This window comes from Rhinolophus ferrumequinum, chromosome 9 (assembly GCF_004115265.2).
Source record: "Rhinolophus ferrumequinum isolate MPI-CBG mRhiFer1 chromosome 9, mRhiFer1_v1.p, whole genome shotgun sequence".
Lineage (NCBI taxonomy): Eukaryota > Metazoa > Chordata > Mammalia > Chiroptera > Rhinolophidae > Rhinolophus > Rhinolophus ferrumequinum.
Window position 1 is genome coordinate 6952012 of NC_046292.1, and position 23046 is coordinate 6975057.

The following is a 23046-nucleotide window of genomic DNA, read 5'->3' on the forward strand; positions in this document are numbered from 1 at the left end:
CAGTGGCTACGCTAGCAGCAAATGGGGGCTAGCCAGATGGCGGCTGAACTAGCAAGAGCAGAGTGTGGATTGCAGAGAAGCGGACAGCAGGTTGCGGATCGTGTGGCTCCTGCTTCCTGTGTCTCCAACCCAGCGAGAATATAGTGGTATGACTCCCCGATCTATGGCTCCGTGTGTTCCTTTTTGGCCTCATCATGTCCTGCGTTTTTATGTGGGGAGCAGGAGCTGAACCCCACATGACACCCTGCATGACAGTCTTATTTTCGGGGAAACATGGTAGTAAGCTGGAGGAAAAGCTAGAAAGTTTTGGTTATAGTTCTTGTAATATGGTATTGGAAAGTATTGAAGAAAATCCAGTATTTATGCATTAACCTGTTGGTTCACTTCCTAACTATGCAAGTGTTGTCGGATTTAATTTGCTCAGATAGCCAGCTTTAAGATTCTGCAAACTGAAAATTCCATGCACATCTTGGGAAGTGAGTCTGCTCTCCTCACTGGAGGCTTTCAAATAGGAGGTAGGACCCTACCGTCAGCTGTGCACAGGACTCGGGCAGTGGGTGGGTGTTCAGACTAGACCATTTTCAAGGTCCTGGAAAACCTCAAGTAATAAAAGACACAATCAAAGTAATTTAAGGCAAAATCCTCCAAATAACATGTTGAAAAACCCTGAAGGCAAGAAAAAAAAGATAATTAGGAGATTAAACAATCTGGTTAGTAAAGACATATTAGTAATTCTTGTGTTAATAGACTTTTTTTTTCTTTTGGCAGATAACTATTATTCCTTTCCCTTTGGAAAATGAAAAATCCATTCTTTTTTTCCTTTTGCTTTTACCCAGAAATTAAAGGTTGGTAAGTGGTAATTAGCCCAGCTCCTGTCAAAGCCAATTGCCTAATGGGGACCGACATTTGACTTGAGTTGAAAGAATGGAATATGGCTGACGTAGAGTTCATTACTCCCAGCTGCTTTCTTTGACATTCTTTTCTCCTGCTAAGAACCAGCATGCCCTGCTCTCTGTCCTATTTTTAGACATATTGCTTTGCTGCTGCGTTTCTATTTCAGAAGGCCTGGAGGCACGTGGTGGAGGGAAGGTAAATGGTTACCCGGGGCAATATAATGTGATTGCAACGGCTCTCACTACACATTTGGGCTGGCGTTTGCAGGCTCAGGTCTTTGCCCTAGAGACCCATCGGTAGGAGCCTCCTAGGGATATTTCAGTGTCCGCTCCCACCCCCTCTGCCCCTGGGGAAAGGAAAGGGAACCACTCGCTATAGTCTGCTGTATGCTAGGTTCTGTGCTTTCTCACATTTCATTTAACCCTTTCAATCTTGGGGCCTTAGACTAACCTTCCATTTTTGGAAACTAAGGTCCCAAAAGGTTAGACTTAACATGGGTTTGTCTCCCTCCAAACGCATAGTACTTTTCCCATTATCCTATGCAGCTGCGATGCTTGGTGTTTCAAGTACAGAATACGAATAGCCAGGCCGGTCAACTACAGCCTACTGTGTGTTTGACAGAAGTCATTGAAGAAAACATCTTTAGTTCAGCAGGGCAAAGAGGAAGATGCCAATATAATTGAGGAATAGATACCATTCTGTAGCTTCCATTATATTGTGCCCACTACAGTTGTGCTCACGAGGCTGATTTACCTCTTATCCCACCAGTGCAATGAGTACAGTTAGAAATCTTTTGGCAATTATGTTGCAGACGTATCGGGCCTTTTCCAGTGGGAGTTGACTCCAACTTATTACATTGGTATAACAAACCCAGTAATCTGGACGCGGAATAGAAAAGAGTGTGTGGACCTAAAAGACAATCTAAGTAGACGGAGCACTGGAATTAGCACCAGAAGACCTGCCCTGGAATCCTGCCCCCCCCCCGCCCCTGCCCCCTAGCCTTGTAACATGAGGAAAGTCACTGAACCTTGCTGAGCGCAACTTTGCTCATATGTGAGAGACGACAAACCCTGCCTTGCTGTTTTGTGAGGCGCCAGGGTGGCAGATGCTAGCACGTAGCTGGCTGCAAACTACTATAGAAATCCTCAGCTGGCATTCCTGCCTCTTCAGGGGCATTTTGAAAATGTGGGGATGCTTTTAGTTGTCTGTCTCAATACCTGAAAGTCACTACTGGCACTGAGCGCGTGGGGGTAGGGGGTGGGATGCGAGCCTTCCCGAAACGCACAGCCAAGTCCACAAAATGAAGAATCATCCCGTCCCACCTGACTTCTGAACATCATGCTTTTATATGGCATTTATATGGACGAAACCCTGTTCTAAATTGTCGCAGCCTAAAACCGAGTTCTGTGCTATATAGAAACACAAAGTATTTTTTCTCAGTTTTAATGTTCCCTGGATTTTTCAAGAATGCAGCTACCTGGTAATACAAAGATAGATGTTATTTTGTCCAGAATGTCACTGATTGGGGAAATCGCATTACAAAGGGCAATGCTGTTTTCGTGGTATTTGAGTCGACAGTCTACACACCGGTGCCTGGCGGCCTCTGTCACATTCACATGTAAGTACAAACATCTGACAGCTTCACTGTGTCACTCACTGGGAAAGTCAGGTCCAGACAGAGACATACTGAGACATGTGCCATTTTATTGGAAAGAATTTTCCTTTGGTTTCTTCTGAAATATTACACTTGGGGTATTATGCCACTGCTTTTGAAAGTATGCATGTAGGTAGGTTATTAGCCCTGACTTCCATTTAAGGATCGTTAAAGAGGCATTACAAAATATGCTATTAAAAAAGGAAATGTTGGGGCTGGTGAGTGAGAATCAAGGGTGTAAGGCGTTAGTTAGTAAAAGGGTGCTAAGTACATCTGAGCTGTCCCTGAAGGTCACAGAAGGAAACAGTTCTTTTTGTTCTGTTTTGTGCACCCTCCCTTGTCCCAGAACTTACTGTTATATTGCATCACTTATTAAGTAGCCAATCTATCTCTTACTAGCATTCTATTTTCCTCTAAGCATGCTTAAAAAGTCAAATGAGCCAGTGATAATCCATTATCTTTTCCCTGCAAGGAGATTGTATTGTAGATTACAAAACCTGAGAAATGAGTTTGTACAGAAACAGGAGGAATATAAACCAGAAGTCTTGCTTTGCACCCAGAGAGACTTGGAGTCATATCACATAGAAATCGACTTAATGAGCTTTTATACCCCCTGCTGATAAAACATATTAGAAAACTGAAAAGAGTTTCAGATACAATTTCACAATACTGAAGTAGATATTAGAAATGGTGAATTAGGCGCCCCGTACGTCCTGATGGTCTGCAAACTCAACCTGTGCCTTTAAACAAATAAAAAAGTTCATTAACTCGAGAAAACAAGTTTGTGACTCTCATCAAAACTATTATGACACCTTCTCTACCATTACTGTTGAAATTCTGCATTTCTATCTTTAGAACACAGATAGTCTGAAATATGACAATTTCACTGCCCTTCACAATGACTTTTAAACAGAGAACATAAGGCCCTGTCATTAGAGGAGGTGGGATGTCATTGGTGCAGCTGTATCGTTCGAAACCGGGAGCAGGCACATGTTGAGATCTGGAGTGGCCTTCCTGGAGGGGGCACGAGCCAGTGTTGTAACCTGTACAGGGGAAGAGCTCTAGGCAGCGGGCACAGGAGGAGTGGGTGGCTCCAAAGGCCGCAGGGATGATAACTGAGGACACACACCAAGGCCGCAGGCTTCGGCCTATTTCCAGCTACAGCCCTGGAGGGTCTTGTTTGGCTCGTTTGGGACTCGGCAGCTCTCCCGGCAGTGAATTTCTCCTTGCTGAAACGTTCCTGAGAGAATGCAAACTCTGTATCTGCTGGAGCCGCAGGCTCAGCTCCTGGTTACAGGCCTGTTGAACAGTTTCCACCTTCTTCACGTCCCAGTTCAGAGCAACAGCCAGTGCCCTGGGGGCCTCCCTGGTGACCAGCTGCGGCAAGAAGAAGAAGCACTGAGAACCACCACGTTGGCCCTCCTGGCCACTGCTCCCATGGTTTTCTTTAAGGGAGAGAGGTCAGGCAAGATCAGTTATGTCTTTATGCTGAAATGCCAGGTCTCCTTCATAATTAAATTGGCACAGGCCTTTTCTTATCACACAGGAGCAACAGGAAAGGATCTTTGGAACAAAGTTTACTTGGAGTAACCATACAGTACTCCAGGTATAGGAAATTTAGCCACAGTCGTCAGTAGTTTCCTTCCCTTCTAGCTACAGCGGGGAGGTACTTGGGATGGGCACAGAGACGAAGAAGAGGAAGTAGCACCCCCTGTGAAGGGTTCCCTTTGTAAGCTTCTAGTTCCCTGACCTTACAGCCAGCGCGAGACGATCCCTTCGGGTGTGCCTTTCCCTCTGGTATTTTCTGTGCCTCAGCCACCTGTCAACCCTCTTCAGCCCTGACAGGACCAGAAGCCACATCAGAAGCTTGAGCCCTGCCATTCTCCCTGTCAGCACTAGTCTCTTCATTCCCCACTTTAGGTCAGACAGTAATGTTTGATGGTCTGAGGGAGGACACACATCCATTTTGTTTAAGCTGTTTTGATTTAGATTAAATGAGATGCTCGTACACGCTCTGGCATATGATAGACAAACCAGCAGCTAAGATTCAGGCTCTGCAGAGGTGAAAAAGCCCCCATACAGGCCTCTCGGCCTATCCTACAGCTCCAGGGAAGTCGCAGGGTCCCTGGTTGTCGCCCACCTCCAAATCCTGACTCGACAGACTCAGCTCGGGGGCAGCCTTCTCCTGCAGCGCAGTAAGGACCTGGCTGGGCAGGGCCGTTTCGGAGGAGCGCTCTCTGCTCATACCCGTGTCAACTGCGTCCCCCTCGTCCCCGAAGCCTGCGTTGGACTCTGCAAAGCAGATGTGAGATGCGGATCAGCACGCAGCGTTAACACACAGCCACACAGACAATCAGCCAGAGGACGCAGCGGGGCAAGGCAGAGACCTGTCATTGAAGATGCCAGCAGCTGTGGCTTCACTGTCTGACTACATTACAAACATTCGGTTGCCTCTCAAGGAGAGGCTCGACAGGCACTGAGTTCTCAGGGGGCAGTTCCCCCAGCCAACGAGACGAGACCTACCTTGCTGCTTTGACAAGACGCAGCCCTCCTTCTCCAAAGCCCGGAGGTAGAGCTCCAGGAGCTGTTTGGACTGACGGGTTTCCTCTCTCTGGTCGAGCACGTGCAGGAGAGTGTTCTGGAGCCCCTGGACGGTGACACAGCTCTGGCCTAGTTCCTGAGCCAGGTCTGAACATGGGACATCGACGAGCACCTAGCAAACAAATGCAGACGTCAGGACCCCTAAGCGTACTTTCTGAACATGCTGTTATAATACATCTCTCAAACACATCATTTTCGGACTCATTTCATCTGTTTCCCAAAGTTACCTAATATGGCTGCCTAAGAGTCAAGAGAGAGCAATGTCATTTTTTTCAGTTTTCCTCTGGTCAAAAAAGGACGCCTTATTGCCTCATTAAAAACTAAACCAAATCCTGATATTAAAAAAACCCAACTGTACGGAATACAGAGTAGGTGTATGATCATTTATACAATGAATCAATACGAGGTTTTTCTAAGTAAAAGTTTTTCTCATGCTTTTAACCTTAAACACCTTTATTATACATGTTCATTGCATTTCGAAACAATTTTTTAAATATTAACTGTACTAAGCTTTTGAATAACATTTTCCGTCTGTGAACTAAGAGAGACCTCACTTGCTATATCCTAAATCTGCTGTAAGGATAATTTTTAAGAAGGCTCATTGTTTTGGCATATACAACACTCAATTAAAAATAGTCTTCATTAAGAGAAGGATCAAATTGTTGAAATTCTTGGAGAGTGATTCTAAACTCAGTGGCACTTTAGAATCGCTATGAAGCATCATAAAAACTACAATAATAAGTTTGCTTTTCTTGAGCACTTACTATGTACCAGTGAGATAGATGTAAAACTCTCAGAACAGAAAGTGACAGGGAGGGTTACTCTAGCTGGAGGAAGGCTATTTTTGAGTGGGTGGCTTTTAAAGTTATTTTTAACTTGCATACTGCCTCGATTTTCAAACAAGTGACATTCCTACGTTCACAACGTTCAAAACTCAAGAGGTACAAACCTTATGAGGTAGGTACTGGTATTGTCCCATTTTGCAGATGATGAAAATGAGGCAAGAAAGCTTAGGAACTTGCTAAGAATCACAGCGGCTCTCAGTTCTATTCTTCATGACCCTGTATGATTGGTCCCTTCCCTCCCACCTGTTCATTCTGCCGGCAGTCCCGGCCATGGTGGGGCCTTTTCTTTATCCACCATGGCCAGCCTCCGCCGGCTCCCTTTAAGTGTCCTAAACTTCCCTATGGAGCCTAGCTGTCCGGGCTCAAGCCCAACTTCCTATGATGTCCCTCTTTTCCTAAGGCCTACGGCGTTCCTTCCTTAGGCTAAGGATATATGGTAACATGCTAGTCTGTTGGGATGGAGACGGGATCTCGTGACCCCTTTCTGATTCTTCAAAAAGAAAAAGACTCAAGCTTGCTTTTGCCTTCCCTCTGCCTGGAACACTCTGGCTCCACCTTGGCCTCCAGCTCTCAGCTTTATCGTCACCTCTTAGGAACCAGCCAGTGTTCATCAACTGCACTTCTGTCAATTTATTCTATGGACAAACGTGCAAAATGACACTGGTCTAGCTTCATCTAGAACAGGAAGACTGATAACCCACATGTCCACCAGTGGGGAGACTCGTTAAATAAACCATGGCACATACATGAAATGGAATATTATGCAGTGGTCAAAAAGAACAAGGGAGTCTTAGATACTGATCTGGTATGCTCTCCAACTTTTCTTTAAAAACAGCGTAGATATGCTTCCATTTGTGTAATGTAGGGGAGGAGGAGAAAAAATATATGTATGTACAGAGGTCTGATAATGAAGTCCACGAACTAGTTGCAACAATGTTGCTAGCCTTGTTTTGCTATCAGAGGGATTATTCATTATGAATTTGTACCAACTGGACAAACAGTCAACCAAGTTTACTATGTGGAAGTGCTGAACAGGCTGCATGAAAAAGTTAGACGACCTGAACTTTTCGCCAACGATTCATGGCTCTTACAACACAATACACCAGCTTACATGGTACTTATTGTCTGTGAGGGAGTTTTTAGCCAGTAAACAAATAATTGTATTGGAAAACCCTCCCTACTCACCTGATCTGGCCCCCAATGACTTCTTTCTTTACCCGAAGGTAAAGGAAATAATTGAAAGGAAGACATTTTGATGACATTCATGACACTAAGAGAACTACGATGACAGCTCTGATGGCCATTCCAGAAAAAGAGTTCCCGAATTGCTTTGAAGGGTAGACTAGGCGCTGGCATCAGTGCATAGCTTCCCAAGGGGAGTACTTCAAAGGTGACCGTAGTGATATTCAGCAATGAGGTATGCAGCACTTTTTTTAGGATAAGTTCGCGAACTTCATTGTCCGACTTCGTATTTATATATAAAATATCTCTGGAATAGGGAACTGACACATTGGTTGTCTCCAGGAAGGTGACCTAGGTAGCTCGAGGCAGGAGTCAGACTTTCCTGTCTATCCTTTTTTTCCCCCCCAAACAATTTTATTGAGATATAATTTATAAACCATACAATTCACCCATATAAAGTGTACAATTCAGTGGGTTTTAGTATATTCAGAGCTGTGCAATCATCACCACAATCAATTTTAAAACATTTTAGCACCCCCAAAAGAAACCCCGTACCTATTAGCAGTCACTCCCCAATTCTCCTCAAAGCGCCCCCCCAATTCTAGCCCCAGGCAACCATGAATCTACTTTCTATTTCCACAGACTGTGTATTCTGGCCTTTCCATGATAAATACAATCACAAAATAGGTGACCTTTCATGTCTGGCTTCTTTCCCTTAGCATAATGTTTTCAAGGTTGATCCATATTGCGCATGTTTATCCATGTTTCATTCCTTTTTATGGAGGAATAATATTCCATTGCCTGGATATATCACTTTTTATTTATTCATCAGTCAGTGGGACATTTGGGCTGTTTTCAGTTTTTGGCTACCTGGATATCCTTCCATACCTCTTGGATTTTTTAAACATGTAAATGTACTCATATTATTTACTGAAAATAAATATATACGTTTATATAATAAGCCAAAGGTCACCTCCGTGAAGGGGCCTTCCTTGATCTCCTCATCACTGTCGGCACAATGCTCGGTCTCCTACGTTTCTTGTTTTGTTTGCCTCCCTCCATCAGAATTCGAGTCCCATCAGAGCAGGGAGTGTCTCTGCCTTGTTTATCACTGAACTCCCAGTGTACAGAGCCATGGCAGACAGGGCAGGGGCTCAATACGTCTATTTTAAATTAACACATTGTTATCCCAATGTTACTGGGGAGGAAACACAGGCAGAGAAGCTGAGTTCCTGGCTCAAAGTCACAGGGATGGAGCCGGGGTTTAATCCAGCCACTCTGACTCCACCCTCTCCGGCTGTGGCTGCAGTAGGGCTGGGGGGGTCTGGGCAGCTGTATTTCTACAAAGCTCCACAGGCTGATTCTGATGGAGGTGAAGGTACAAAAATTCCTACTCTAGGTGAGCGAGTCACAAAATGAAGAATCTGGGGTGTCATTTAGGAAGTATTCCAAAATTAAGAAATAAAGTATTATAGCCAGATGCATGGGAACTGAGAAACTGCTGGGGGCGGCAGAGGCCAGCGGAGGGGCTGAGAGTTAAGGAGGAGGCTTACTTGCAGGTCTTCCTCTGACAGGAGGATGATGCTCGATAGATCTTCTTTCAGCTGCCGGGCCACATTCTTCCATTTCAGCTCTGCCCCGCTGTCAGTTTCATCTACAGCGAAGGACTCTTGGGAAATCCAGGAAGTGCCTCCGTCTGATATAGAGGGGAAACTTCCCGTCACAGTCACGTTAACTTGAAGTGCTGTTTTCACCTCCTCCCCCAACACACAGCCCTTGAGAAGGCCCGTACATCCTTCCAACTGACCGATTAGAACAATTTCAAGGCAGAAGGAAGCACCTTCTCTCCAGGATTTATAGGAAAGCTGAGCCCCATCGAGGACCTTAATTTTCCCTCTTCTTCCATCTTCAATGTATTTCTGTATGAAACTGCTCTTAATTCTTTTATGGAAACGAGGTACTTAAACCCAACCTGTGGTCGTGCACACCCAGATCCCAGCACACCTCCCTCTGGGTTAGTGTTTGTGTCTTTGGCTGTGTTGTTTTTGGATCCAAAAACAATCATTCTCAGTAGCACTCCTGTGCCTGTGGATTGGTCTTATCCTTGATTGGAGGACCTGCGGTTACTCCTTGCTGTCCCTAGGGCCTGAGTGCAAAGGTGGCTAGTGGAGCCATTGCCGAAGGGTGACTTCCCCAATATAGTGGCATGAGGACTTTCCTCAAGACACTTCTTTAGCTTGTTGATCCTTGTTCATCAGTGTTAGTTCCCTTTGTATCTCCAGTGATAATAATGGTGACAGATAACATTTACTGAGCCCTCGCTGTGTGCCAGGTAAGATTGAAATGCTTTCTATCTGTGGTTTTCAAATGGGAGTGATTTTGCCTCCTCTCCTTTCCCCCCCAGGAGACATTTGACAATGTCTGGAGGCATTTTTGGTATCACAATTGGGGTGAGGAGATGCTACTGGCACAGGCCAGGGATGCTGCTAAACTTCCCACAGTGCACAGGACAGTCCCATCAGAGAACCCTCCAGCCCACAATGCCAGTAGGTAGTACTGTTGAGAAACCCTGGTTTGACAGGTCTTATGTTCTATTGTCCTTACAACAATCCTAGGAGACAGGTACCATAATCGTCTCAACAAGGTGCTGAGAAGTCAGGTAACTTGGCCAAGGTCACATGGCTGGTAAATGGCAGAGCCAGGATTCAGATGGGGCAGCCTGACCCCACTTCAGCACTGATCATGGCCATGCTGCATTTCAGGTGCTGTCAGTCTGGGAGTTATTTGAGAACTGGGCCCATGTCTCATTCGTCTTCACCCCCAGACTCAGCACTACACCTGGCATACAGAAGGTACTCAGAAACATTTGCTGCATAAATGCTTAATGAGCCAGACAAAGAATAACCAGTTGCCTGGACAGTAAAATCCATCAGAATGGATGTCGTATGGCATAGATCATTTTATACATGGCTAACATTTCTTACCTGAGTTGCTGTACGCCCACTTCTCATTATTGGCCAATGCCACAAACTTAGTATTGGAAGGCAGACACAGAAAGTAATCGTCGTCATCCACTATGGTGCCATCCTCTGCCAGGACCAGGGTGACTGGTGCCAGGGACTTATCAATGGCCAGGATGTCACAGGCTGAGAGGAATAAAATATTTGGCAATTGACAAGTATCCATGAGGAAATTACCTCTACCCTTGTACTCTCACTATGTATGTCCCCAGAGCCTAGCAGAATTCCTGGTAGGGAATAACTAGTCACAACCACAACTATTAGCACTAATATAACACTTCCCATGTGCCTGGTACTGTTCTAAGTACTTTTCAGTATTTATATAGTATTTAATCTCATAACAATCATATAAGGTAGGTACGATCATTAGCTCATTTTACAGACATCAAACTCAAGGCTCAGAGAAGTTAAGAAAACTGTCCAAGATCACACAGTGAGCGACAGAGCTGGGATTTACACCCACACAGTCTGGCTCCTGAAAACGTGTTTCCTGCACTACTCTACATCTACATTAGCAGGCACTTGAGCCTTTGCTGGGATGAAGAACAAACCAAAGTCTGATCTGATTCCTTGTAAACAAGCAGTCCTTCATGCATTTTACTCAGTGATTGTCTTAAATTCTTCTGTGTCAAATGTAAAAAAAAGTAGGGGAAAAAAGGAAGTGCTTTTTGTTCTCTGTAGCATCTTTCTTTGCAGCCTTTATAACCTGCAGGAACATACAGAGAAGCAGAAGCTTGTATCAGAAGCTTTTCATCTTTATTATCACTGGGCAAGAAAGAGGCTTTGTCCAGGGCAGGTCTGTACCATTCATTTGGTGATGGCAAAGCCTAACATGCTAATGGGACCAGAGGAAACCGAGAAGTAGCCGAGAAACTATAAATATTCTCGAGTAATACTGTCTACCACCCAAATTGAACAGCAAACCTGTGCTGAGCTCCAGAACACAAGCCTCTGCGCCAAGTACAACCAGGCAATGCACCGAGGGGCACTAAACTTGATCCTAATGTCAAGAAAAAAATCAGTAAACGTTTATATGGCAAAAGCCATGTCACTAAAGCATTCACAGTGCTTTGGCTGCTCCTGGGTGGCTGGAAGACCTCTGTCTGGTATCTGCTGGGCTTGGTGACTCAGAGGAAGCACTAAACACTAATACATACAACGGCCTGGGGATTGCTCACATACTTATCGGGTAGAACTTCTTTGGATAAAAAACTTATTGCCACGGGCTAATATTACTTGCAAACCATTTTTATTATCTCCTTTGAGAGTCCCACCAATCCTGGAACACAGGGCTAGAAATATCAGACCCACTTTGCCTAGGAGAAAACTGAGGCTCGAGAGATGGTTAGGTGCCAAGTCAAGCAGCTAGTCACATTTTGGGACAGGGGCTCAGAACTTCTGTCCACTCTGTCACTCACAACCTCCAGAATGGTCCGTAGCAACTCCCTCTTTTACTGCACAGGTACCAGCCAGAGCTGTCGGTGGAAAACCCGCCCCACCCTGCCAGGGGCTCAGCTGGGGGCCCCAGCACCAACTCAGAGAGCCTGAGAACAAGGAATACACTGGGCTGGGTTTGGTCCAAGACCTCTAAGGTTTTAGGCAAAGTGCCTAAGTCAAGTCTGTCTTAATTGGAATAGTGCTTCTCGTCTACCTTTCCACCATTGAGTCTTACACGAGATAAATTTGTAAATGCTTTGTAAGCGTTTGTAAAGCGCTTGTAAAAGCTGTGAAACTTGTAAATCGCTATACCCACGTGAGTCATTTCTGTCCCAAGGCTCCACCCGAGCTACACGAATCCCCACCCCGCCTCTCCTCACCCGCTTTCCCCCCGCCCGACATCCTCACCCAGCCCCGGCCCCTTAGCTCCCTGTCCCCGAAGGCCTCGCCCCGGTCCCGCGCCAACCCTTGCTCTTCAGATCCTCCAGACAGGAGGCCGCCACGCCGTGCTGTTCGCGGCTGCGGTTGCGGCGCAGCAGACACGGCTTTAGAGCCCGATTCTCGCCGGGTTCTGGAGCTCTGTTGCCCCGTGCCACCTCCATCCTCTTTAGTGTGGGAGTTGATTGACTCCGGAAAATCGGGGTGGCTGGGTGCCGGCGTCCCCCACCCCTGCCCGAGGCATGCCGGCAGATGTAGTTTTCTCCGTAGTAAGTCACGCATGGAACCAAGGCACGCCGGGAGATGTAGTTCTAATGGATGTCTATCACGTGTCTCCACCCCGCGGCATTCCGGGAGCTGTAGTCTGCGTGAAAAGCCGACTTCGTTAACGTCGTGCAATGCAACCTAGGAGTTTTTTTCTACTTTATATTTAGGAGTTTCAATCGCGCGTTCAAAATAAGGTCAATAAGAATTATTTTGCATTATGAAGGACGAGCAATGTATACTCCTTGAATTGCTAGAGCACTCCTATTTGTGTGTGTATATATATGTATACATTATATATAAATATACATTATATATATATATAAATGCATAATATTCATACTTAAATAAAGGTCTGTCATTGACCTGTGTTAACTTGTATTTCCTTTCCAATCTGGAAAGATTTGTAAAATGTCGTATCAGGCTGATTTGAAGGAAGTCAGTTTTAAAAATTGATGAGTGTAGTTTTCAGTCTTGCTGAAAACATAACAGAGAAGCATAAGATACTCTGACATTTCCTTTGAATTCCCTGCTTCGGCTGTGCAAATTGGGTTGGAACTCTTAACAAAATGCTTAAGTAAATAGGTTAAACATTACGGTCTCAAAGAAATCAGAGAGGAAAAGTGGACATGCGAAACACATCACTGTTTGAGATTGTCCAGATGCTGCTTTGGCAATACATTTGTCCTAGTTCCGATACTGTCACTTACGGGAAAGTCTTTGTTCCTCATGAAAATCTAATATTTAAGATTAATAAAAAAAATTGTCAAAACAGTTACTCGCTTAAAAAGGGGCCATGTTATGTAAACCAGAAATAATTGTCGGCCCGTATTCATTCAGTCAATCTCTTTCCTATTTTGTCTACGAAAATAAATGAGTTATAATCTCTTAAGAAAAGGGTAGACATTTAAAAGTGGAGGAGAACTGACTCCGGGTGGTGAACACACAATGGGATTTATAGATGATGTAATACAGAATTGTACACCTGAAATCTATGTAATTTTACTAACAATTGTCACCCCAATAAATTTAAAAAAAAAAAGTGGTGGGGAGAGCCGAGGTGGGGGGAAAAGTGTTTGATAGGAGTAACTGTTAATTGAGGTGACACTTTTCAGTGCTCCATAACCGATCAAAACACAACTAAAATATGAACTGATGCTTGTAATGTATGCGACCCTTTTGTGTAAATTTCACATGTACACCGTTCTCTCCAAAAAGCCCCTCTTCCGTGTTCTCCTAATAGATCTGCACAGTTACCGTATTAGACTCCGAGGTATCTCCAAGGAGTGTGTGTGTGTGTGTGTCTTTTCGGCCTGAACTTGGATGCAGGAGTTGTGTCTTGGGTCTTTTTATTTTTAGCGCCTACCAAAGTGGCTGACAAATAGTAGGCATTCAGTAAATGGTACTGAACTGAACTATTAATCAATTTCCAAGTGTCTTCAGTCTTTCATTTATTAAATACTTACCGAGTCCTTACATGTGCCGTGCCCAAGGCACGTAGGGATGGGCAGTGATTTAATTCAATAAGAATAATACACATATAAGGATGCAAAAAAGACAGACCTCGGATTTTCCTGGAAAGCATAGACCCAATGGAAATTGTGCGAGATGATCCGACCGTGGGAATTCCCTCCCCCGCACTTCACCCCCATCCCCGTGCTCCCATCGACAGGCTCAGTTCCGGCTACTTTAGTCTGGGCAGGAGAGCGAGAGCGAAGGCACTTGGGAAAAGCCTCGCCCAGCGGCGATAGATTAGTCAGGCCTCAGAAAAATGGCGTCCTCGGAGCAGGCAGAGCAGCCGAGCCAGGTAAGGGGAGTGGGACTGCCCTGCTGTGGTCAAGGGGACCCCAGCTGGAGGGGGCGCTCGGCACGCGGCTGGAAGTCCAGTGGGAACCTCCGAAGCTTCCGATGCCGGGGGCTCTGACCTCTTGCCCCCTCCCGGGTCCCGCCCCTCCCCAGTTCTCGCCGCCGGGCCCCTCCTCCGGTGACCCCTCTTTGACCACATTTCCGAGCCAGGGCTCAGGGCGCCTGCCGACCCCCACTTCCCACCTGCGGGCCCCTGAGGTCCCACTTGAGCTTGACCGGGACGGTGGCGGGACCCTTGAGAAGCCCCCAGCTTTGAGCTGCGAGGGCCCCTGCTTGAGGAGAGGAGTGAGAGGCTCGGTCGTTCTGGGCTGTCCCTCCGGGGAGGGCCCTGATTCCATCAGGGTTCCCACTTCCCTACAATCTCAGCCTCCTGAGGTGGCCCCGCTGCCAGCCTCTTCGTCGTTAGTCACCTTTGAGCTTCTCTTGCCAAGTTGGAGGGTCGGAAATGTACTCGGACCCTCAGTGCGATGGTAGGAAGGAGACTCACTGTAAACAACAACAGACGCCACCAAGCTTTCGGCTGAGGATCCGTCCTTGCTTCCCAGAGTTTGGTTTTCTCGACCAAGGGCTCCAATCTAGCTTTTCAGCCCCTGATTCAGTCAATTTCACTCCAGTAAGGGGACCTTGAGGACCAGTGCTCATGCCTGTACGGTCTGCTCGCAGGAAGCAGTGGACGATAAGGCCTTTGAAGGGGTTTGTAGTCCAGTGTTGAGTGGGTGGGGTGAGGATGGGTGGACGCGGTACCGTGCATTTACTGAGTGTATGCTATCGTGCTGAGTACAAATTACGTTTATCATCTCATTTAACGCTCGTGACAACCGTTATGAAGTACAGGCAATTAACCGCCATTTTGCAGAAGTGGACCTAAGAATCTGTAAATGCCCTTCATTGTGTGTCTGCTTAAGCCTGGATTTAAATCCTGGTGTGTGACTCCACTAGTCAGCCATACATGTTTAAAATTAATTAGGATTAGACAGAGGAAGAAGAAAATGGTTTCAGCCTGGCTCTCATCACCCATCTCTCACCTCCTTGAAACATCTTGGACTTTTCAGCAGCCTACTGGCATTACACTTCCTTCCCAGGCAGAAAAACACCACTTAGTGTTTCGTACTGTTTTATTCTTCACAATAAGTTGATTACAAGCATTGCACTTAGAGGAGTTGTGTGTTCCCCAGACCAGTTTCTGCCAGCAGAGTGACTGATTCAGAAAGGTGTCTGGATTGTAAAACATGGGATTGTAAAAACTAGGGCTGATTCTGGCCTTCTCATTGTCAGACATCCTGGAGTGTGGGATGTCCTGACACGAGGGACCCTACTTTCTTCCTTTACCCTAATTAGCTTGCTGAAATGCTGAGGCTCCTCACAATTGGGTTTCTCTGAACTGTTACTCGTTGGGAATGCCCACGGGCTGAGATGAAAGGGCCTTGTGTGACATCTGATTTGCCAGTGCTGTGAGGATTACTAAAAATCTCGCCGTTTGGAGCCGTTTGGATCTCAAGGATTTCCTTGGTTCTGGAAATTGCCCTCGGTACATGTGGAAAGAGGGCTTGGCCAACGCATATTTGGTTTTCAGCTCTGCTTCTCCTTTGCCCTCCTTTCCAAAGCTGGTAGAGATGGGATTGCATCAGAATACGCTGGCTGCCTGGAGAAAAACTTGAACTCTTCATGCCAAATTCTGTTACTCTAACAATAAGCTGCACATGCGTACTTTTGAAGTGAACCAACTCTTTTTACCAGTTACTTGTCATTTCATTTTCTAGTCCTATCAACCTGCTTTTCCATTTCTCTGGTCAAAGAGTGGAATTGAAAGAACTGCGCAGAGAATTCGCCCAACTTGGTTTGTATGTGGGGAGAACTGCATCACACCTGTGGGGCTGAGCCAGTGTTCTGTCACTCACAGGAAGTTTGTTAGTTGACCCTGTGATACCCGTGTCTCATTTCAGAAGGTTAAGGGTGAATAACCAACCCTTTTCTTCCTTTAACAGGTAGTGTAGAGCAGTGGTTAAAAGTATGGGCTCTGAAGCCATCCCCACTGGCTTAGAATCCTAGCCCTACTATTACCAGCTGTGTGATCTTGGACAAATTACTTAGCTTCTCTGGCCTTAGGTCCTCCATCTGCAAAATAGGAATAAAACTAGTGCTTACCTCATGGGATTGCCCTGAGGATTAAATGAATTAACTTATTTTAGAACAGTGCATGGCTTAGTGTCTTATCCATTATTATTATTCCACTCAATAAACTCTGCATTTTCATTCACAAATAAGCTAATCCTTTCTTCAGGCCGTATTATAATGTCTTTTGGGGTACGATTTACCATGTTGACCACCAGTCCACTAAAGGTGTTCTTTATTCTGAAGTAATTTCCTCTAAATTTAAAGGAACACCCCAAATGCTGGTGTTTATCCTAGCTGTCCTTTGTGACTTTTAGATTTCAGTGACATACTTGCTTTTTCTTTTTCTTTTCCTTTCTTTCTTTCTTTTTTTCCCTTTTTTTTAGGGGAGACGGTGTGAGGGGGTGCAGAAATATAATAAAACTCATTCATCTTAGAAACAGAGAAGTGTCCTTAGGAGTTCCTGTCTGGTATCCGAAGGCCTGGATTTCCTTCTGGCATTTTTGGTTTCAGGGTAAAGGAGGACTGCCCTCCTTATTGCTGTGCCAGCCCTTACCTTTCTGGATTTCTAAGAGTCAAGGCTATTTATTCTGAAGCTGTTCCTAAAAGTGCCTGGAGACTTCTATGGAGAGAGTCAGGGGAGTCAGGAGTGCCACTGTAGCTACTCTCAGATTGCGCTGGGATAAACACCAGCAGTCTGGCTCTTGGTTACATATTTGTGTAACCAGTACCCAGACCAAGAGATCAAACATTACCAGGACCTCAGAAACTCCCCTGCTGTCCCTGCGTCACTGACTAGTCCCTAAAGGTTGTCCCTATTCTGACATAAAATCCATAGATTAATTTTCTCTGTTTTGAACTTTATATAAACAGAATCATAAAGTGTGTCTGGCTTCTTTCACTCAGCATTATATTTAGGAGATTCATCCATGGAACAGTTAATTGTCACTACTATATATGGTTATTACATCGTGTGAACATATTTAGCCCTTCATTTGTTATTAACCATTCTGCTCTTAATGGACATTTAGGTTGTTTCACCTTTTGGGTTGTTACAATTAATGCTGCTGTGAAAATACATGTCTGTCTGTGAACATACATAGGCATTTCTGGTGAGCTCATCTGCCTTTTTGTTTTTCATGATAGTGACATTTAGGAGAGTCCGGGCCATCTGTTTTATAGTGTCTGCTGTATGGATTTGTCTGATTTGTTTCCTCACATTTAGATCCAGGTTAAACATTTTTTTGAGGATATTATATAGGTGTTAATTGTGTCCCTCTCAGTGAATCACACCGGGAGGCATGTGATACCAGTTTGTGTCGTTACTGAGGATAAGTTTGATGCCGGGTTAAGGTGGTAGTCTATCAGAATTCTCCATTGTAAAGATAACTTTTTCTCAACTAGTCATTTTCTTGCAACATAGCTAACATTTCTCATACCTTAGCTATAATGTCTTATTGAGTCACAAAGTTCTAGAATGATCTAGAATGATTCCCTAGACTTTAAAGTTTTTGTTTTTCAACTTTCACTGTAGTGTAACACACACCCAGAAAGTATACAAATTATGTGCCTAGCTATGTTTCTTTTTTTTAAGATTTTATTGGGGAGGGGGAACAGGACTTTATTGGGGAACAGTGTGTATTTCCAGGACTTTTTTCCAAGTCAAGTTGTTGTCCTTCAATCTTAGTTGTGGAGGGTGCAGCTCAGCTTCAAGTTGTTGTCCTTTCAGTCTTAGTTGTGGAGGGCGCAGCTCAGCTCCAGGTCCAGTTTGCCGTTTTTTTAGTTGCAGGGGGCGCTGCCTACCATCCCTTGCGGGACTCGAGGAGTTGAACCGGCAACCTTGTGGTTGAGAGCCCACTGGCCCATGTGGGAATCGAACCGGCAGCTTTCGGAGTAAAGAGCATGGAGCTCCAACTGCCTGAACCACCAGGCCGGCCCCTAGCTATGTTTCTTGTCTCACAATTTCCGTGGGTCACGATCAGGGCACAGTTCAGTTGCATCTCATAGGCAGCAGCAGTCAAGGTCTCTGCCAGGGCTGTGATCTCAGAGTCTACAGGGGAAGGATCTGCTTCGAGCTCATATGGTTGTTGGCCGCATTCAGTTCCTTAACAACTGCGGCTAAGGGCTTCGGCTTGTTACCGGCTGTCAGCCAGGGGCGACCCCCAGTTTCTTGCCACGTGGACCTTCTCAACATGGCCACTTGCTTCCTAAAGCCAGGAAGGGAGAGAATCTCTTAGCAAATCGGACATTACATTCTTGTGTATTGTAACCGTGCACGTGCAATTACATGTATCCTGTCACCTTTGCCATATTCTGTTTGCTAGAAGCAAGTCGCAGGTCCCACCTACACTCAAGGGGACAAAACCAGGGCACGAATACCAGGAGACGGGGTATCATCAGTCAATGTAGAGTCTGTTCCCCACATGATTGGTTCTAGTTTGGGGCTACTATGAATATTTACGTACAAGGTGTGATGAAACAATACGGTGAATGTTTAAATTAAAAAAAATTATTACAGTAAAAGACACATTGCCCTTAATCCCCCTCATAATACTCCCCCTCACTTCAAGCACACTTATTCCATGTTCTTGCCACTTTCTGAAACAGTTTGTGAGAGTCTTTAGTTGTACTGCTGTGGCTGCCTCGATGCCCTGAATCATGTTGACTTTGAGGAAGAGCCAGAAGTCACACGGTGCCAGATCCACTGAATAAGGTAGATGAGGACACACTGTAATGTTTTTATTTGACAGAAATTGCTGTACTAGAAGTGACACAGAGCGGAGCGTTGTCATGATAGAGGATGATTTACACCACACTTTAAAACACTCTTTAAAACACTTTAAAACACTCAACCATAGCTCACACCCAACTGACTGCACTGAACAAGTTGAAACTTGTCACACACTGTTACTAAGGTTCCACGTGCCGCCTCCCATATTGAAGATCCCTGCCTTTCTGTTGGATGACACTCGGCAGCAGAAGTCACCATATTTTGTGATCACAACGGAAAGATTCCGTGTCACACATCGCTTCTGGTACGACAATTTCTGTCAAATAAACACATTACGGTGTGTCCTCATCCACTGGATATCAGTCACTGGATCTGGCACGGTGAAATTTCTGGCTCTTCCCCAAAGTCAAAATAACCAAGAAAGGTAAACATTTTGAATCAATTCAGGACATCGAGGCTATTTGTGAGGACATACGTTTTCATTTTTCTTGGTAAATATCTATGAATGGGATTGCTGGGTCATATGTAAGTGTATGTTTAATTTTATAATAAATGGTGTGTTTGCAAAGTTGTGTTATTTTTTATTCACATCAGCAGTGTATGAAAGTTTCAGTTGCCCCATATCCATACCAACACTTGGTATTGTCTGTCTTTTAAATTTTAGCCATTCTAGTGAGTTTGTAGTGGTATTTCATTGTGGCTTTAATTTGTGTTTTTGTGATGACTAGTAATGTTGAGCGCCTTTTCATGTGCTCATTGGTAAAGGTTGAGGTTTACTTTTTTCCCTCGTATGGATAGCAGTTGTTCCATCATCATTTATTGAACAGATTACCCTTTCTGCATTGAATTATCTTGCTACCTTTGTCAAAAAAAAGTTGTATATACATAGATCAATTTCTGGACTCTATTTTGTTCCATATGTCTATATGTCTATCCTAATACAAATGAAATACTGTCTCAATCGCTGTAGTGTTATAATCTTGAAATCAGATGGTGTGAAGACTATTCACTATCAAAATTGTTTCAGCTTTGGTCCATTGCTTCTGTATATAAATCTTAGAATCAGTTTGTCAATTCCTATAGAAAAGCTTGGTGGGATTTTTATTGGGATTGTGTGAAATCCATAGATTAATTTGTGGGAGAATTGACATCTTAACATTATTCATTGTTTAATTCACTAACATGGTATATGTCTCCATTTAGGCCGTCTTTGATTTTCCTCAATAGTGTTTTATAGTTTTAAGTGTGTAAGTCATGTACACATTCTGTTAAATTTCCCACTAAATATTTCATATGTTTGACTTATTATATTTATGGATTTTATTTTTTAATTTCATTTTTAATTGTTCGATGCTGGCATATAGTTTTGTATGTTGAGTTTTGTATGTTGGCCTTATATCTGCAACCTTGCTAAACTCATAATTCTAATAGCCTTTTCGTAGATCCCTTATTTCTCCATAGATGATAATGTCATCTGCAAATAAAGACAGTTTTACTTCTTGCTTTCCACTTTATCTTTTTATTTTTTATTTATTTATTTGTTTATTTATGTTGCTTTTCATTTTATATATCCTTTATTTTTCTTGCTTTATTGTACTGTCTAGGACTTCTCTAGTACAATGTTGAAAAGAATAGTGAGAGTACACATTCTTGCTTTGTTCCTCATTTTAGGGGAAATGCATTCAGTCTTTCACATTTAAATATGATGCTAGCTATAGTTTTTCTTTTGTAGGTGCCTTTTATCAAGTGGAGGAGATTCAACTTTTACTTTTAATTTGCTGAGTATTGTCAGGTGCTCTTTTTGCTGTTGTGTTGATCCTATTATTTTCCTTCTTTATTCTGTTAATATGGTGATTTATGTTCATTGATTTTTCAAGTATTAAACCAGTCTTGCTTGTTGGGTACATTCTACTTGGTCATGATATGTTACTATTTTTATATATTGCTGGATTTGATTTGTCAATATTTTGTTAAGGATTTGTGCATTTATGTTTATGAGGGTTATTTATAGTTTTCTTTTTTTGTTGTGAATTATTTAATTATGTATTTTAAAATACGTATAAAGCTATTAAACGTTTCTGTTTTTTCTAGTGACAGTTTTGGTATGTTGTGTATCAAGGAGTTTGTCCATATCATTTTAGTTGTCAAATATGTTGTTTTAAAGTTTTTCATAATAGCCCCTTAATATCTTTTAAATGTAGAAATGCAGTGATTTCCCCCCCCCCTTTTTTTATAAAGATTTTTATTGGGGAAGAGAAACAGGACTTTATTGGGGAACAGTGTGTACTTCCAGGATTTTTTTCCAAGTCAAGTTGCTGTCCTTTCAATCTTAGTTGTGGAGGGTGCCGTTCAGCTTCAAGTTGTTGTCCTTTCAGTCTTAGTTGTGGAGGGCACAGCTCAGCTCCAGGTCCAGTTGCCGTTGCTAGTTGCAGGGGGCACAGCCCACCATCCCTTGCAGGACTCGAGGAATTGAACTGGCATCCTTGTGGTTGAGAGCCCACTGGCCCATGTGGGAATCGAACTGGCAGCCTTCGGAGTTAGGAGCATGGAGCTCTAACTGCCTGAGCCACTGGGCCGGCCATGATTTCCCCCCTTTTCATTCCTAATATTGGAAATTAGTGTCTTTAAAAATGAGCTTTTATTTCATTGATTTCCCTCTATTTGTAATTTTTTGTATCACTTCTTTTATTTTATTTTATTTTATTTTATTGGGGAATATTGGGGAACAGTGTGCTCCTCCAGGACCCAATCAGCTCCAAGTCAAGTCATTACTTTCAATCTAGTTGTGGAGGGCGCAGCCCACTGGCCCATGTGGGAATCGAACCAGCGACCCCAGTGTCATGAGCAGTGAGCTCCAACCAACGGAACCAACTAGCCCGCCCTGTATCATTTATTTCTTTCCTTCTATTTACTTTGGGTTTCATTGGCTCTTATTTTTCTAGCTTCTTTTCTAAAGTCAGTACTTAAAACTGTAAATTTCCCTCTAAACACTGCTTTAGTTGCGTTCCACAAATTTAGATATGTTGTGTTTTCATTTTCCTGTAGTTCACACTGTTTTCTAATTTCCCCTTTGATTTCTTCTTTGACCCGTAGATTATTTAGAAGTCTGTTGTTTCATTTCCAAATATTTGGCAATTTCTCCAGATTTTTTTCTGTTACTGATTTCTAGTTTAATTCCGTTGTGGTCAGAGAACATACTTTGTTTGCTTTCAAGTCTTTTAAATTTGAGATTTGTTTTGTTGTCTGTCTTGGTGAGTTTTCCTCATGAACTTGGAAATAATGTATATTCTGCTGTTGTTGATGGAGTGTTCCACAAATGTCAGTCAGTTTATGTTGATTGACAGTGTTATTTAGGTCTTCTATATCTTCACTGACTTTGATAAAGGAGCAAGGATTATTAACATCTCCAACTATAATTGGGAATTTGTCTATTTTTAAAATTTTGTTTGATTTACTTCATATATTGTGAAGCTCTGTTATTGTGTGCATACTTATTCAGGGTTATTATGACTTTTTGATTGACTCCTTTATATTTGGAATGTCCCTGTTTATCATTGGTAATATCTATTCCTTTGAAGTTGTCTAAGGGTGTCACTACAGCTTTCTTATGCTTGGTATTTGCATGGTATATCATTTTTCATTCTTTGGCTTTTTACCTATGTGTGTCTTTTTGCTTGAGGTGAGCTTTTCATAGACAACATACAGCTAGGTCTTGCTTTATCCACCCGCCCAGTTTCACAATCTTTGCCTTTTTATCGGAGTGTTTCATTTATATAGGTAACCCCTGTATTTCACGGTTGTTAGTTTCCTTAAAATGCCATGTTATGCAAATCCGTGTTATATGAAATAAAGAACTAGTACAAAAAAGGGGGTTAGGTTCCAAAAATTTTAAAAAACACACTACTATATTTTTATAATTAAGAGAAATATCTTTATTGAAGCAATTTTCACCAAAAGTATAACATTAAAAAGTATTAAATAATGTTTTCTTCTTCATTGCTA

The 23046-nt window shown here is 43.5% G+C and overlaps 2 protein-coding genes across 4 annotated transcripts in view; one reads left to right on the forward strand and one right to left on the reverse strand.

Moving 5' to 3' along the window:
* PEX14 (peroxisomal biogenesis factor 14) overlaps positions 1 to 23046 on the forward strand; it is a 156080-nt gene that overhangs the window by 17885 nt on the left and 115149 nt on the right. Inside the window, exon 1 of one of the 3 annotated variants that reach the window (XM_033114726.1) lies at positions 14048 to 14142. The exons of 1 other annotated variant lie outside the window; for it this stretch is intronic. In XM_033114726.1, coding sequence (XP_032970617.1) covers positions 14107 to 14142 — 36 coding nt within the window. In that variant the 5' untranslated portion in view covers positions 14048 to 14106. Of the gene's footprint in view, positions 1 to 14047; positions 14143 to 23046 lie in introns of those variants that run through there. One more of the 3 variants, XM_033114727.1, reaches the window with a different exon arrangement.
* Positions 2579 to 12335, reverse strand: DFFA (DNA fragmentation factor subunit alpha). The gene is made up of 6 exons (XM_033114730.1): positions 12100 to 12335; positions 10161 to 10322; positions 8730 to 8872; positions 5072 to 5261; positions 4689 to 4840; positions 2579 to 3925 (listed from the first exon to the last, which is right to left on the reverse strand). Exons 1-6 carry the CDS (start codon positions 12233 to 12235, stop codon positions 3707 to 3709), a joined length of 1002 nt encoding a protein of 333 aa, XP_032970621.1. The 5' UTR covers positions 12236 to 12335; the 3' UTR covers positions 2579 to 3706.